The 12,258-nt window shown below is 51.2% G+C and overlaps 5 protein-coding genes across 5 annotated transcripts; 3 read left to right on the forward strand and 2 right to left on the reverse strand.

The window, feature by feature from the left end:
• Positions 1 to 361: 361 nt before the first annotated feature.
• Positions 362 to 786, forward strand: N7510_006563 (uncharacterized protein; the record flags this gene model as incomplete). The annotated part of the gene is made up of 2 exons (XM_056978489.1): positions 362 to 563; positions 614 to 786. 2 exons carry the CDS (start codon positions 362 to 364, stop codon positions 784 to 786), a joined length of 375 nt encoding a protein of 124 aa, XP_056834521.1.
• Positions 787 to 1,401: 615 nt separating this feature from the next.
• Positions 1,402 to 2,360, forward strand: N7510_006564 (RTA1 domain-containing protein; the record flags this gene model as incomplete). Its single annotated transcript, XM_056978490.1, has 3 exons — positions 1,402 to 1,549; positions 1,602 to 1,850; positions 1,900 to 2,360. 3 exons carry the CDS (start codon positions 1,402 to 1,404, stop codon positions 2,358 to 2,360), a joined length of 858 nt encoding a protein of 285 aa, XP_056834522.1.
• A 589-nt stretch (positions 2,361 to 2,949) lies between these two features.
• Positions 2,950 to 4,725, forward strand: eng2 (putative GPI anchored endo-1,3(4)-beta-glucanase; the record flags this gene model as incomplete). The annotated part of the gene is made up of 1 exon (XM_056978491.1): positions 2,950 to 4,725. The coding sequence occupies one exon, from the start codon at positions 2,950 to 2,952 to the stop codon at positions 4,723 to 4,725; it is 1,776 nt and encodes a 591-aa protein (XP_056834523.1).
• A 279-nt stretch (positions 4,726 to 5,004) lies between these two features.
• On the reverse strand, positions 5,005 to 8,344 carry N7510_006566 (uncharacterized protein; the record flags this gene model as incomplete). Its single annotated transcript, XM_056978492.1, has 4 exons — positions 5,005 to 6,153; positions 6,206 to 7,217; positions 7,272 to 8,026; positions 8,081 to 8,344. 4 exons carry the CDS (start codon positions 8,342 to 8,344, stop codon positions 5,005 to 5,007), a joined length of 3,180 nt encoding a protein of 1,059 aa, XP_056834524.1.
• Positions 8,345 to 10,025: 1,681 nt separating this feature from the next.
• Positions 10,026 to 12,200, reverse strand: N7510_006567 (putative glucokinase regulator family protein; the record flags this gene model as incomplete). The annotated part of the gene is made up of 4 exons (XM_056978493.1): positions 10,026 to 10,962; positions 11,015 to 11,385; positions 11,449 to 11,902; positions 11,968 to 12,200. 4 exons carry the CDS (start codon positions 12,198 to 12,200, stop codon positions 10,026 to 10,028), a joined length of 1,995 nt encoding a protein of 664 aa, XP_056834525.1.
• Between the last annotated feature and the right edge of the window lie 58 nt (positions 12,201 to 12,258).

Below are 12,258 nucleotides of genomic sequence, written 5' to 3' on the forward strand. Positions count from 1 at the left end.
ATTGCCGTCAACGACATAACTAGTGGCGGACCCTCAGTTCGGAGAGTCGAGAACTCTATTCAATTATCTCTGATTGTTGCATCAGCAGACCAGGTCCCAGGGTGCCAAAATAACAGTTGCCCACGCGGAACTACCAGCCGGTTGATGTCAAGCTTGCATCAGATGGCAGTAGCGGCGACCCGAAGCAAGGTATCCTTAAATAAATATCGGTCTGGCATCCCGGAAGACTGGCTCTGTCGGGTCATCCTCGCATCACGGCTGTGAATCCGGCACCTTACTACCAACTTTGATCCTGAAATTCTTTTCGGCCCAAACACCAAAACACTCGCCCAAATCAAAGGTATCTATCTCGATCGCAAAAATGTCCAACCGCGTTGAAAGGGAGGCCGAGGACGACTACGAGGCTGAGAACGACCCTGCTCCCGTTTCGGACGAGATTGTGGACAATACGTACCTGGGCGAGACAAACCCGAACCTGAGGAATCAGATTCCTGTCCAGGCCGACGAGGATGACTATGAGGATCCCATGCAGCCTCCGTATTCTAACACCGATGAGCAGCTCGGTAAGTGGGTGCAAGCTGATAAAAAGCAACAAATATTGACTTCTGATCAGCGGACGATGACGACGAGGTGGTTGATCGGTCCAATGTGTTGAAGGGAGATCGGCTGCGCCATGCCAAACCCCAAACAGCAAATAGGTACAGCGAGGGTCCGAACGAAGATGATCTGCCATCAGACATCCGTGATGGTTTATCCGGTGTCTCGGGCGTGAAGCGGCTGTCATAGACTCAAACACCATGAATGCGATCAACATTTAGGATTGCGGTGAAGTATCTGGAATACAGTATATGTTTAGCCCTTTTGGTCTATAAGATCTGTGTATCATTATATTGAGTCCAAAAGATTGTAAAAGTTTGGCCAACATGAATTAGTGGTTGGGTACGTAGAACTGCCGCCGTTACATCCGGATTTCGGTGGTGGGCCCGTGTTCATGTCTATCATTGTATTCATAGGCTCTCGGAGAAATGTATTCAAGTCAACACGGCTTGTGCTAGGCAGCAAAGTATTCATTGGAGGCTCACTGGCTGTTGAGGGAGCCCCAATAGAGTAGACCATTACTATATCTGGACATGGATACGGGAACGAGGCGCTACTGCACACACTACGTAGCCGTTCTCCACCACGCCTTACCGAAAGGAGAGCGCAAAACGAGATACGAACGATAGTTTTGCTTCAACCTCGAGAAATTACTCTCAGGATCGTAGGACCCCTGAAAAGCGAAGAGAGTGAGAGAAGAACCATTTCTCTCACCTCCGTCATATAAATATGGCGTTCTGAGGGGGCATCAAGAACAGCGTTGGACAATTCAACTGTCTTCTATCCTGTCGCATTAATTTAACTATGGCCTGGGTCCTGTACTACTACACTCCATCTGGCCCAGCCGCTGGCATCTTTGTCGCCCTATTCGGCCTAGTTACTATCGTCCATTTCTACCAGCTCATCCGAACCCGGACCTGGTTCATGGTCCCCTTTTGCATTGGAGGCATCCGTGAGTACTCCCTGACGGTCATTTCGAGACCAGCACTGACCGTCTTCTTAAGTGGAAATAATTGGCTACATTGGCCGTCTCCTTTCCTCGCTGGAAACACCCGATTGGACCAAGGGTCCGTATGTCATCCAGAGCGCCCTGATTCTGATCGCACCCGCTTTGCTCGCCGCGAGTATCTATATGACCCTGGGCCGAATCATCCTCCTCCTCGATGCTGAGAAATGCTCGCTCATCCGACTGCAATGGTTAACCAAGATTTTTGTATCGGGTGACGTGCTTTCCTTTTTGATGCAGGCGTCCGGTAGATTTCCCCAGCTGGCTTCTTTGCTACCGTCGCTCACAACTCACAGGCGCCGGCGTCATGGTTGCAAACTCGAATCCGTCCACCGGTGAACATATCATTCTAGGTGGTCTATTTGTGCAAATTATTTTCTTCGGCTTCTTCATGATTACGTCCATGGTTTTTGAGATACGCATCCGCCGGAACCCTTCGCGTGCTTCGGTCGAACTGGCCCACGTCCGGCACCGTCACATGGTAGCCCTTTACATCACCAGTGCTCTGATTTTAGTCCGCTCGGTGGTACGGGTGGTGGGGTATCTGCAGGGATACGATGGATATCTCCTGCGACACGAGGTCTTTCTCTACGTCTTCGATGCCCTTCTGATGCTGGCGGCGATGGGCGTGTTGCAATATACACACCCCAGCGAGGTCAATTGCCTTCTGGGATGGAGCAACAAGTACTTGGAGAAAGTGTTCCAGACGCGGCGGTCGGTATCTCGGCCCGCAATGGAGATGGATGGGATGGCGTAGAGGCTCAGTGGATCAAGGATAGGGAGGAACTCTAACCCTACGTTTGATCAACGCGAGTTGTACTGCTATCGACCACAATTTCGTCCTTTTAGTTCCATCGTCTGCTATCGCTCTCTTCAGGCATGATTGGCGGGAGGATACGCGTGTAGTAGGAATGTGAGCTGGACTGGAAGCCGACCAGATTAGATAAAGAAAGATGACGGATCTACACTCCTCCCTCACTTGCCACTGATTTGTAGTCTCCGGGTTTTGGCTGGCTATTGACACCGTCTAGGCACCGGTATTTTATTTCTGGAGTGAAAAAATGGACAGCCGAGTCGTGTCGTGGATTCCTGCGACAAGAATGCTGGCCAGCCCGAACGGGGAGCGTTCAATGGTCAATGGACAATAACAACATTCACCGGATGGACATGAGATGACCCTCGCGCTTTCCTCTGCTATGGATACCACATTCCTTACCTTCGTTCCTCCTTTCTCTCCTCCCTGCTTCTCTTTTGTTCATCCTTTCTATTGACTGCTCTCTGTGAACTAGACTGCGTATAGTCGCTTTTCGGACCAAGTCCCTGTGTCTTTTCCCATATTGGGCAAGATGTTTTCTCCCTTCCTCTCGCTCGGCGCTGGCTCGCTGATGCTGTCTCTGTTGGCGTCGCCCGTCACGGCCAACCAGTCGAGCGCCAACGCCTATCAGCTGATGGAGCGCTGGCAGGCTAAGAACTTCCTGGAATACTTCAATTTCCACGTTGGACAAGATCCGACCAATGGCTATGTCAACTATCTGGACCAGGCCAGCGCGCAGGCGGCCGGTTTGGTCAAAGTCACCGACCGCGGCACGCTGTATCTAGGTGTCGACCACACCACCAAGCTCAGCCCGGGTGGGCCAGGCCGCAATTCCGTGCGCATCGGAACCAAGAAGTATTATGACCAAAGTCTGATCATTGCCGACATCGCGCACATGCCAGGAAGCATCTGCGGGAGCTGGCCTGCGTTCTGGTCCGTGGGCAAGGAGTGGCCGCAGGATGGCGAGATAGATATCATTGAGGGCGTGAATCTGCAGGAACACAATGAGATCGTCATGCACACAGGTGGTACCTGCAGTCTGACTGACCAGGGCATGACCGGTGTGGTCAATGCCACGGGCTGTGGAGAGGAGCTGGGTCCCGTAGGCTGCGTCGTCGAAGGCGACAAGGGCAGCTATGGCACCTCGTTCAATCGACAGGGAGGTGGTGTGTACGCCATGGAGTGGACCAACGAGTTTCTGAAGATTTGGTTCTTCCCTCGACGCTCTATCCCGTCCTCCATCTCCAACGGACACCCCGATGTCACTGAGTTCGGCACCCCGATGGCGCTGGTGCAGGAGGGGTGCGACGTGGCTAATAGCTTCAAGTCCCAGTCGTTCGTGTTTGATGTCACCTTCTGTGGTGACTGGGCTGGCGGCGTGTTTGGAGAGTCGGGCTGCCCTATGTCCAGTTCGGATCCCGTGCAGAGCTGCATCAACTATGTCGCTCAGAACCCATCCGCCTTTGAGCAGTCGTACTGGGAGATCAATTCTATCCAGATCTACCAGACCGGTGTGAATGGCCTGGCTTCGAACTCTAAGATAACCCATGCTCCGGCCACAATTCGCACGACGGCCGAAACTTCTGTTGTGGAAACCCACTCTGTTGTTTCTGCCCATGAGGGGGCCACGACTGTGCACTCGGCAATTACTACTTCTTCAATTGTGTCCGAACCGAAGTTGGCAACAGCTGTGCACCCCGAGACCGTTGAGAAGGCTCCGGCTACTACCGATGCCAAAAAAGCACCTGCTACCTTGTACGTGACGAACTTTGTGACTTCGACCGAGACTGTTTGCACCGACACTGTCACCGCGAAAATCGTCCCTTCCGCCACCGCGACTGCGGCTGAGATTGTCAATCGTCCGACTAATGGTAAGGACTTGAAATCGGCGGGCTCTGGGATTGCGGCCACGCGTGTCGAGACCATCGTTGAGCCACAGAACACCGCCAGCCATGGTACCAAGGGCAATCCTGCAAATGTGGTTACTAAAGCCCATGGCGTTAGTGCAGAGAGCGCAGCTTCAAACGCTGCACCCAACAATCATTTCGCACCTGCAAAAGACTCAGTTGATTCTGCTACATCACACAAGCCGACCGAGATTGAGAATGTATCTTCTGCAAACCGTGCCCCCGGCCTCCTATCGTCTGTACTATCTTCGCGCAATTCGATGCCTCTCATCCCTCATCCTAACACTGCCACACATACTCCCAGTTCTTCTCCGGTCGCTCTATTTACCGGCGCTGCTCACAAGGCGACTGGAAATGCCCTTGGGGCTGTCATTGCCTTTGTTCTCACCCTTTTGGTCTGATGTCTCTATTCTCTCCCTGTAAACCTAGGTCTTTAGGCCCAGTTATGGAGTTCTGTTGTATAATTGTCCTTTCTTTGACTGTTGTTCATAGACGTGTGTGTATCTCGGCTGGTTGTATCCTGTTTCTGTGTTGGCGAGAACACCGTGTACTTCAGACTGATTGTTTTTCAAATTGGTAACATTAGATAGTTCATGAATAAACCAAGTTTTCAATCCACAGAGAAAGCGACCTCTATTGGTCTATTTACAGAAATAACACATCGTCGCTGTCCATCATCCTCAAACAACCCAACGCGTCAGCCAATCACGGGCGTAACAATCCAAAATGCCGTCCTCAATGATCCGTAACCGACCATTTCGAAAAGTAACACTGTCACGTTCGGCTTTCTCAGTGACAAATCTCTTTGGCCACAGCCGTTGTGATCTCTTCTTCCCATGCATGGCCTCATAGTGACCGATCAACTTGACAGCAGGGTTGACTTTCGCCTCTCCTCTTGCCTCGCTGTCGCGAAGCATCTCCAGCCATTGCTCAAATGGCACCGTATCGAAATGAAATCCAGCACACTTGAGCGATGAGAGTAATGATGCCCAGGAAAACTCGCGCGGGTTAGACACGTTATAGATTGAATCATCAACGTACGCAATTGTTCTCGAGCTCGATGCCCCATTTGTCCCATAGTTACAATTCGGAGCAGCGCAAGCATTTGTCAGCTCAACAATAATTGAGGCCAGCGTATCCACTGGGAGCCATGAGCAGGTTTGGTCTAGGGCTGGGAGGGCCCGGACCGTCAACGTCGACCGAATCATGAGTGGGAGTGCTTCGGTGTCGTTCCACAGACCTTTCTTAGAATGACCGGATACTTGGCCAATTCGGAGAGAAAAGGTTTTCGCTCCCGATTGCCGTGCAATACTTGTGATCTTCTCACCTACAAGCTTGGATTGTCCGTAGCCCATATCAAGGGCAGTCCCAAGATCCTGCGTTGGTACCTCTTGGACCTCAGCGGAGGAGGATCCAAGGGCTGTGGAGATTGACGAGCAAAAAATCATAACGGCGGGTTCAGGCAGCCGAACAGATAGAGAAAATTGGATCAGGTTGTAAATCCCATGGACATGTGGCTCGAACTGGGTAAGGGGAAGATTGAAGTTTACCGGCCAAGCTGTGTGGATGATCCGGGACACAGAATTTTGCATTCGGCTTATGATGTGGTCATCAAGCCCAAGATTTGGCTGCTCAAGGGAGCAAGTTAACGCCATAATCTTCTGTTTCTGTTCAGGCGAAGCATCCAGATTCTTCTCCGCTAAAGCCTGCAAGACAGCTTCCTGCGGTAATGAACGCCGAGTGAGACAGAAGACTGTCAATACAGACTCGTCATTGAGAAGTTCGAACAGAGTGTGTGCACCAATAGATCCGGTGGCTCCCGTCAAAACCTTGGAAACGTTAGTGTAGATCACCAGAAGCATATAGATCATCGAAGCCTACCACGCTCTCTCCGCTTGAAGAGATCGGCCGCCGTGGTAAATGCTTTCGAAACGCAGAGTATTTGGTGATCAATTCAGCCATCACCGTCCTGGTTTTGATAGAAGTGACGTTTCTCCCATTCTGCAGAGCGCAAATGTATCTTGCCAACCCTGATACGCTGCCAGCCTCGAAAACCACGTTCTGTCCCAGACTGTCAGCCGACGCGATATTGAAATGGCGAAGAATCAAGCGTCGAAGGTGAATCGCCTTCAGACTGTCTACTCCTTCCGAGTAAAAATTGGCGTCTACGCTTGCGAGAGAAACTCCAAGTTCCTTGCAGCAGAGCTCCATCAGATAGGACTTCGTTCCGGTATAGTCAAGTGTCAGGTATCCATCTGCTGCTCGTTCGACTTTCGTATACATGCCGTTGATGATATCATTGTATTGAAAATATACCTGGGCACGGATCATAGATCCCTTGTCCGTTCGAGTAAACTGGGATGTGGAAGGCAAAGTGGCAATCATATCACGAGAGATTTGTGAGAATTGCTCTGACCGGGCGTTGGCTTCCTCGACGACCGGCCAGATTGTATCAAGATACTCGCTTTCCGATAGGTGCATCGATTGATCAGCTCGCAGGATCAAAAGCCCCGGGGTTGCCTTCCCGACTCCAACAACAACTGCTTCATGGACCAGAGAATGCTGTTTGATGTGACCTTCTATCGGAATCGGCAGAACTTTCTCGCCATTGACAAGGGTGATGCGATCATCCAACCTCGACATATACTTCCATCGGTGTGGAATTGTTGGGTGTGGGGTGAAAACATCCTTTGAATGAAAAGAACCTGGGGGCTCGTTGGAGTTGGAAGTGGTCAACGCTGGATGGCCAGCCAGATAAACGCACTCGTAGAGTGACAACCCGAGGGGCTTCATCCATATGTACGGCCTGATGTTGTCAAAAAATTTTAAGTAGTCCCAGGCGATATCACCCTTGGGGCGTGATATTGATTCAGCAACTAACCCGGCCTCCGTCCTAGACGGCTCGTCAGCTGCTTACAGTGGTTAATCTAGTGTATGAATTACCCACAGTCCAAAGGAACCACCAAATTGTACACCCTGGCTCACTAGGCAGTCTCCGAGCTCGTCTGGACATGGTGCGCCTCCGTAAGTAACCAGATGGCATTTACGCAAGGCAGAAATTCCGCGAGGGTTGTCGACCAGCAACTGAAGCATGTACGGAACAGCAGCCACAAATTCGGGTTGTGCCGCCTCCAGAGCAGCAACCACCAATTCAGCAGTCAAAGGTAGCGCGGCATCCCACATGTAAGCCGTCTTCCTCATCCACATTGCCTGCAATGCGGTAGAAAGCCCATGGAGGTGGTACCAGGGTAGTGAATTGAATGAGGTCAGACCCAGACCTCGTAGAGGGTGGGTCATCAACGCTCGGTGACTGAGGAAGAGAGGTTTGGGGGTTCCTGTTGATCCCGAGGAATGTAGAATAAGGGCTATCCTGTTGCACTGAACCTCGGAGTGGCGATTTCGGTGCAGAATAAGAATTGAAGTTTCCTCAGTATCGTCAAGATTGCTTTTGGAAAGCATCGGACGACAACTGACGAGCTTTTTCTGAAATATATCGCCCATTGTGGCCCGGATGCTGGGGGTATTCCCGTAGATAATTGTCCCACAGCCGACGGTATCGAGAAGGGCCACACACGCCTCTCCACATAGCCTTGGTGAGAGCATCATGACGGTGTAGCCTAATCGGCTAAGAGCAAAAAATGTGATCACCATGCTGATGTCGGAGAGGGCGAGAACGGCGACGGTTGCGCCATTGCCTTTAGGCTACAAGATGTCAACCCGCAAAATCCAAGTTAAATGGTCCAAATGCTGACTTACTGGCTGAAAGCCATCATTCATTAAGCAGGTGACCGCCTGGTCTATCATGTTGTCCAAATCCCGTCCAGTATAGTATTCGTATATCGCGGTCGGGGAGTCTGTTTTTGAACAGGGGTACGCGAGGATGGGATGCTGGACCATGTCTGCCGCCCGAAGTCGAATCAAATCATCAAGGACATGGAGTTGCCCAAATTGTTGGATCAAGTCATCTGTGGCACTTGATGAGTTCGCCTGTGCGATATGGTCACCGCGTTGAATACCCATGATGACTCAATGACAGGAGTTTAGGGAAGGGGCGAGAGTATGCGGCCTTTAATTGTAAAATAGAAGGTCCAAGATATTTAAACCTTTTTGTGGACGTCGGCCAACCCAGGAAACGAGCCGCCATCCGTCTTTTGCATCTATACACCAATGCGCTCGGGATAATCGGGAACGTACCCGTCTTCCGCCTTGAGCTGTTAACTTGGACCGTGACAACTATTTTTGTGTTCGTTCAAGATGGCTATTGACAGATCTGCGGGCGGTGCCAACCCAGACCGCTAGTGTTGGTTGTAGATTGTAAACGTTCGACCGGGGACAAGGGCAATAGAGGGGTGAGTTACCCTGCTCGGAAATAGCCTTATACAAACAGACCAATGCGGCATTAACAGAGAATTCCCGACGGTTAAAGGTCGTGGAGACAATTTTCCCGATGCAGGGGCAAACAACTTGGCAAACCGAATTGCTTCCCCAGACATAGGGGCTTGCGGCTCGGTTGCCAGGACAAAGACTCTGGAGCTGTATTTGTCAAACAGTTGATAGAAACATCGGATTTCCGAAGACTTTCCCAAGATTTGCTAGTACTGATTTTCTTGCTGCACATGTTCAATAGTGATCCCATCTAGCGCCAATGGCAACACGGCAGAGGTCCCCGAGACGGGTCCGCTGGAATCGAAATCCCGTTGGGATAGTCTGGGCCAAAATCAATTGTACCTATACCGGTTTGGGTGGATGAAACAGCTCTCGGTCATTCGAATTTGGATACAGACCTGCCAACATCTGCTACCTCCGTCTGGCCCGATGGCAATAACTCTTCGGCTTTGTACAAAGTGTAGTCGCAGAGTATCAAAGGATCGAAAAAAGAGATTGTTAGCCAGCTCGATAGACCACCCTATGGAAGGACTGCCTTAACTTTGTTACAATTAGCGGGTTTTCGGAAAGTGATTGTTGCCAATGTACCGAGACCTGTCAAACACTCATATCACTACGAAATTTGAGATGCTGTTTGCTTGTCCTTGACCGGAAATTATATTACTACGAAGACCCCTCTTAGATTGAATGTCGATGCAGACAGAATTCAAATGTAAGATCTTTAGAGGAAAATCACAGCGAGGCTAATTCTTCTGAAATCTGGATCGATCTGTTATGACCCACCTCCCGGGAGCTTATTTTCTGGGACTGGGCAGTCCATGGGTGGTGGATCGGAATCCTTGTCCGTCTTGTTGAATATTGATATACACTTTATGGAGGTAGTTCTCCAAGAACCCTAGGTAAATCGTACCTGTTTGCCGGAGAAGAATGTAACCCATCCGAATTATTCCGTCATTCCAATTTTGTGTCTGAAGAACCCCATCCTTTCGACATTTCAACCCCGAGGAACACCACAGTTTCCGGTGCGCCTAAGAGGGAAAAAAAAATTTGGCTCCCGCTGGGCATAACTATCACTTTATTTCCAAAATATCCAATCTACTCAGCCACGATCTGAGGCTCATCGATGGGCCCTCGAACGTAGTCGGAGATATATCACTGGCATCTGGACCCAGAACCCTGGAATGGAATCCGTAATTGAGGCTGTTCGGGTAACTTGACATGAAAGTCTTAGGGGGTTTGGATGCAGTTCCATTCAGGATTTCAAGACATTTGGACTTTATGGCTTTCAATGGAGATCTACTTATATATAAAGGTGCTATTTCCTCTCAATGAGGTATCTGGCTCCTGCAGATGCCGCATCGTCAACTATTTCCGTCGATCGGAAGCGCAGACCTCGATCGGCAAGACGGCGTTGCAGTGCTTTCTGGTATTCCGCATGTCTCATCACTCCTCCTGAGAGTACCAGTTCACATTCCTCGGGAGGAGTATACTCGCGACATCTGGGGTCGAACAGCCGAACGAACGTGTTATTGACTAGAAATGCGACTTGATTTTCGACAATAGCTGTAGCAGTCTCGTTGAACCCGGCCAGATTCAGCACGGTCTGCGCGATGGTGGAAATTCGGGCCTTCACACTCTTGTCACTGCGATGACATAGCACAGCGTTCAAAAGGTCGATGTTACTGTCCGCTATGGCCCGGCATCCGAGCTGTTGGACCACTCCCTCTTCCAACTCGCCAAACTCTTGTGTTCGTAGGCCTAGGGCTATCTCTTCTAGAACAACCAAAGTGTGTTTGATCGCTTCTAACCCTATGGCGTAGCCTCCACCTTCATCGCCCAGGAGATGGCCCCAGCCACCTGATCGAGCCACTCGGACAAACCCCTGTTTGGCAGCCCAGGTGTACCGCATGGCCACACTCCCAGTTCCCGCAATCAAGACGACGGCTGCGGGTGCATGATGGCTGGTTGCAACTGCCGCAGTTAGGAGATCCACATCATTGGTCAAACGGATCTGACCAGCGTTGTAATCCAGCCCAAACAGTTCTTCTAGTTTAGGTGCCAAATTGACGGAGAATCCAGCCCGATCCAAGCCAGCAAGACCGATCCAGACGGAATGGAAGCATGTCCGAATATACTCCTTCCACATGGACTCTGTGAATTCCGCACCTGCTGGTAGCTGATCTTCTAGCGCACTTTTTATGGTGTCAAACAAAGTGGCCATAGCTCCGTCCATGCCACCAATGTTATCGGTTCTACATGAATATATCAGCTCTGGGGAGACACGTAGTCAAATAAATGCCTTACAGATTGCATGGGCCAGCAGACCCACGGCCAATAACGCCAGTATCATCTGCCACAACAGCTGCGCATTTCGTTCCCCCACCATCAACACACAGGACGAACTTCCGAGCGGGCATCGCGGACCAATGTGGCCCTTCAGGTCTGATGAGAGCTTCTGACAGCACTCCTCCTACACACTCGAGCTGTCGAGCACAATCTTCGGCTGACTGACCCGTTTCGGCAGTCAGAATAGCGAGTTTTACACTGCCGTTGCACTTGACAAGGAGGGCATCCAATTCGGAATCTGACCAGCCACCACATTTCGGGCTCAGCTTGCGCAACATGTTGCGAGATCGTTGCTTCAACTTCAGATTTGATGCCACCATATCGACCATCTGAACCACTGCGATTAGCCCAGAGCTACATCACTCAGAGAGAAAGGGTGGAGTAGAACGTACCATATTGCCGTAGGTCTTGCCGGTTCTTATCATCGTGCCAGTACTAAGCATATTTAGAACCAGCTTTGTCGCAGTGCCTGCCTTGAGTCGAGTGCTGCCAGTGATCACTTCCGGCCCTGGAAGGGGCGCAATGAGGTAGTCCACGTTTCCCGATGAAGCCATGGCCGAGGGAGCAGCACACGCGACCCCAATCGTGAGGCATCCCAGCCGCTTGGCAAATGCAAGACACCCGAGGACATAGGGAGTGCGCCCCGAAGATGCAATACCGATGACACAGTCTCGCGCAGGGTCAAGGTTGAGGCTTACCAGATCCGCCTCGCCTGCTTGCTCGTTGTCCTCTGCGCCTTCCTGTGCCTCCCGAATCGCCGCATCGCCGCCGGCAATCAGGCCAACGAATTGGGATCGAGGTGCGGCAAAAGTGGGCGGAATCTCTGATGCATCCAGGATGCCGAGCCTAATCTCTTTCCGTCATCCGTCACCACTACTCTGGATGCTTTCTTATCGGGAGTGATGACTGACCTCCCGCTCGTCCCCGCGCCGACATACACCACTCTGCCACCATCTCGCACCCGTGGAGTCAGTGCATCAATGGCATCGGCAATCACGGGTAGACAAGGCGCAATGCTTTCCGCTACCAGGTGGTCGTCGGCATTAATGACAGTGCACATCTGAATGGTCGACAAGCGGTCAATGTGCGAAGTCCGGGGATTGACCCCTTCGGTCTGCAGCTGCGACAGATTGCTGAGATCCATGAAGTGCCAATCGGATTGTCGTCTTCGACACCCCGGAACCCTCGTGGATGCACGTCTC

This window comes from Penicillium lagena (assembly GCF_028827675.1).
Source record: "Penicillium lagena strain IBT 129212 chromosome Unknown utg000003l_segment0_segment0, whole genome shotgun sequence".
NCBI lineage: Eukaryota > Fungi > Ascomycota > Eurotiomycetes > Eurotiales > Aspergillaceae > Penicillium > Penicillium lagena.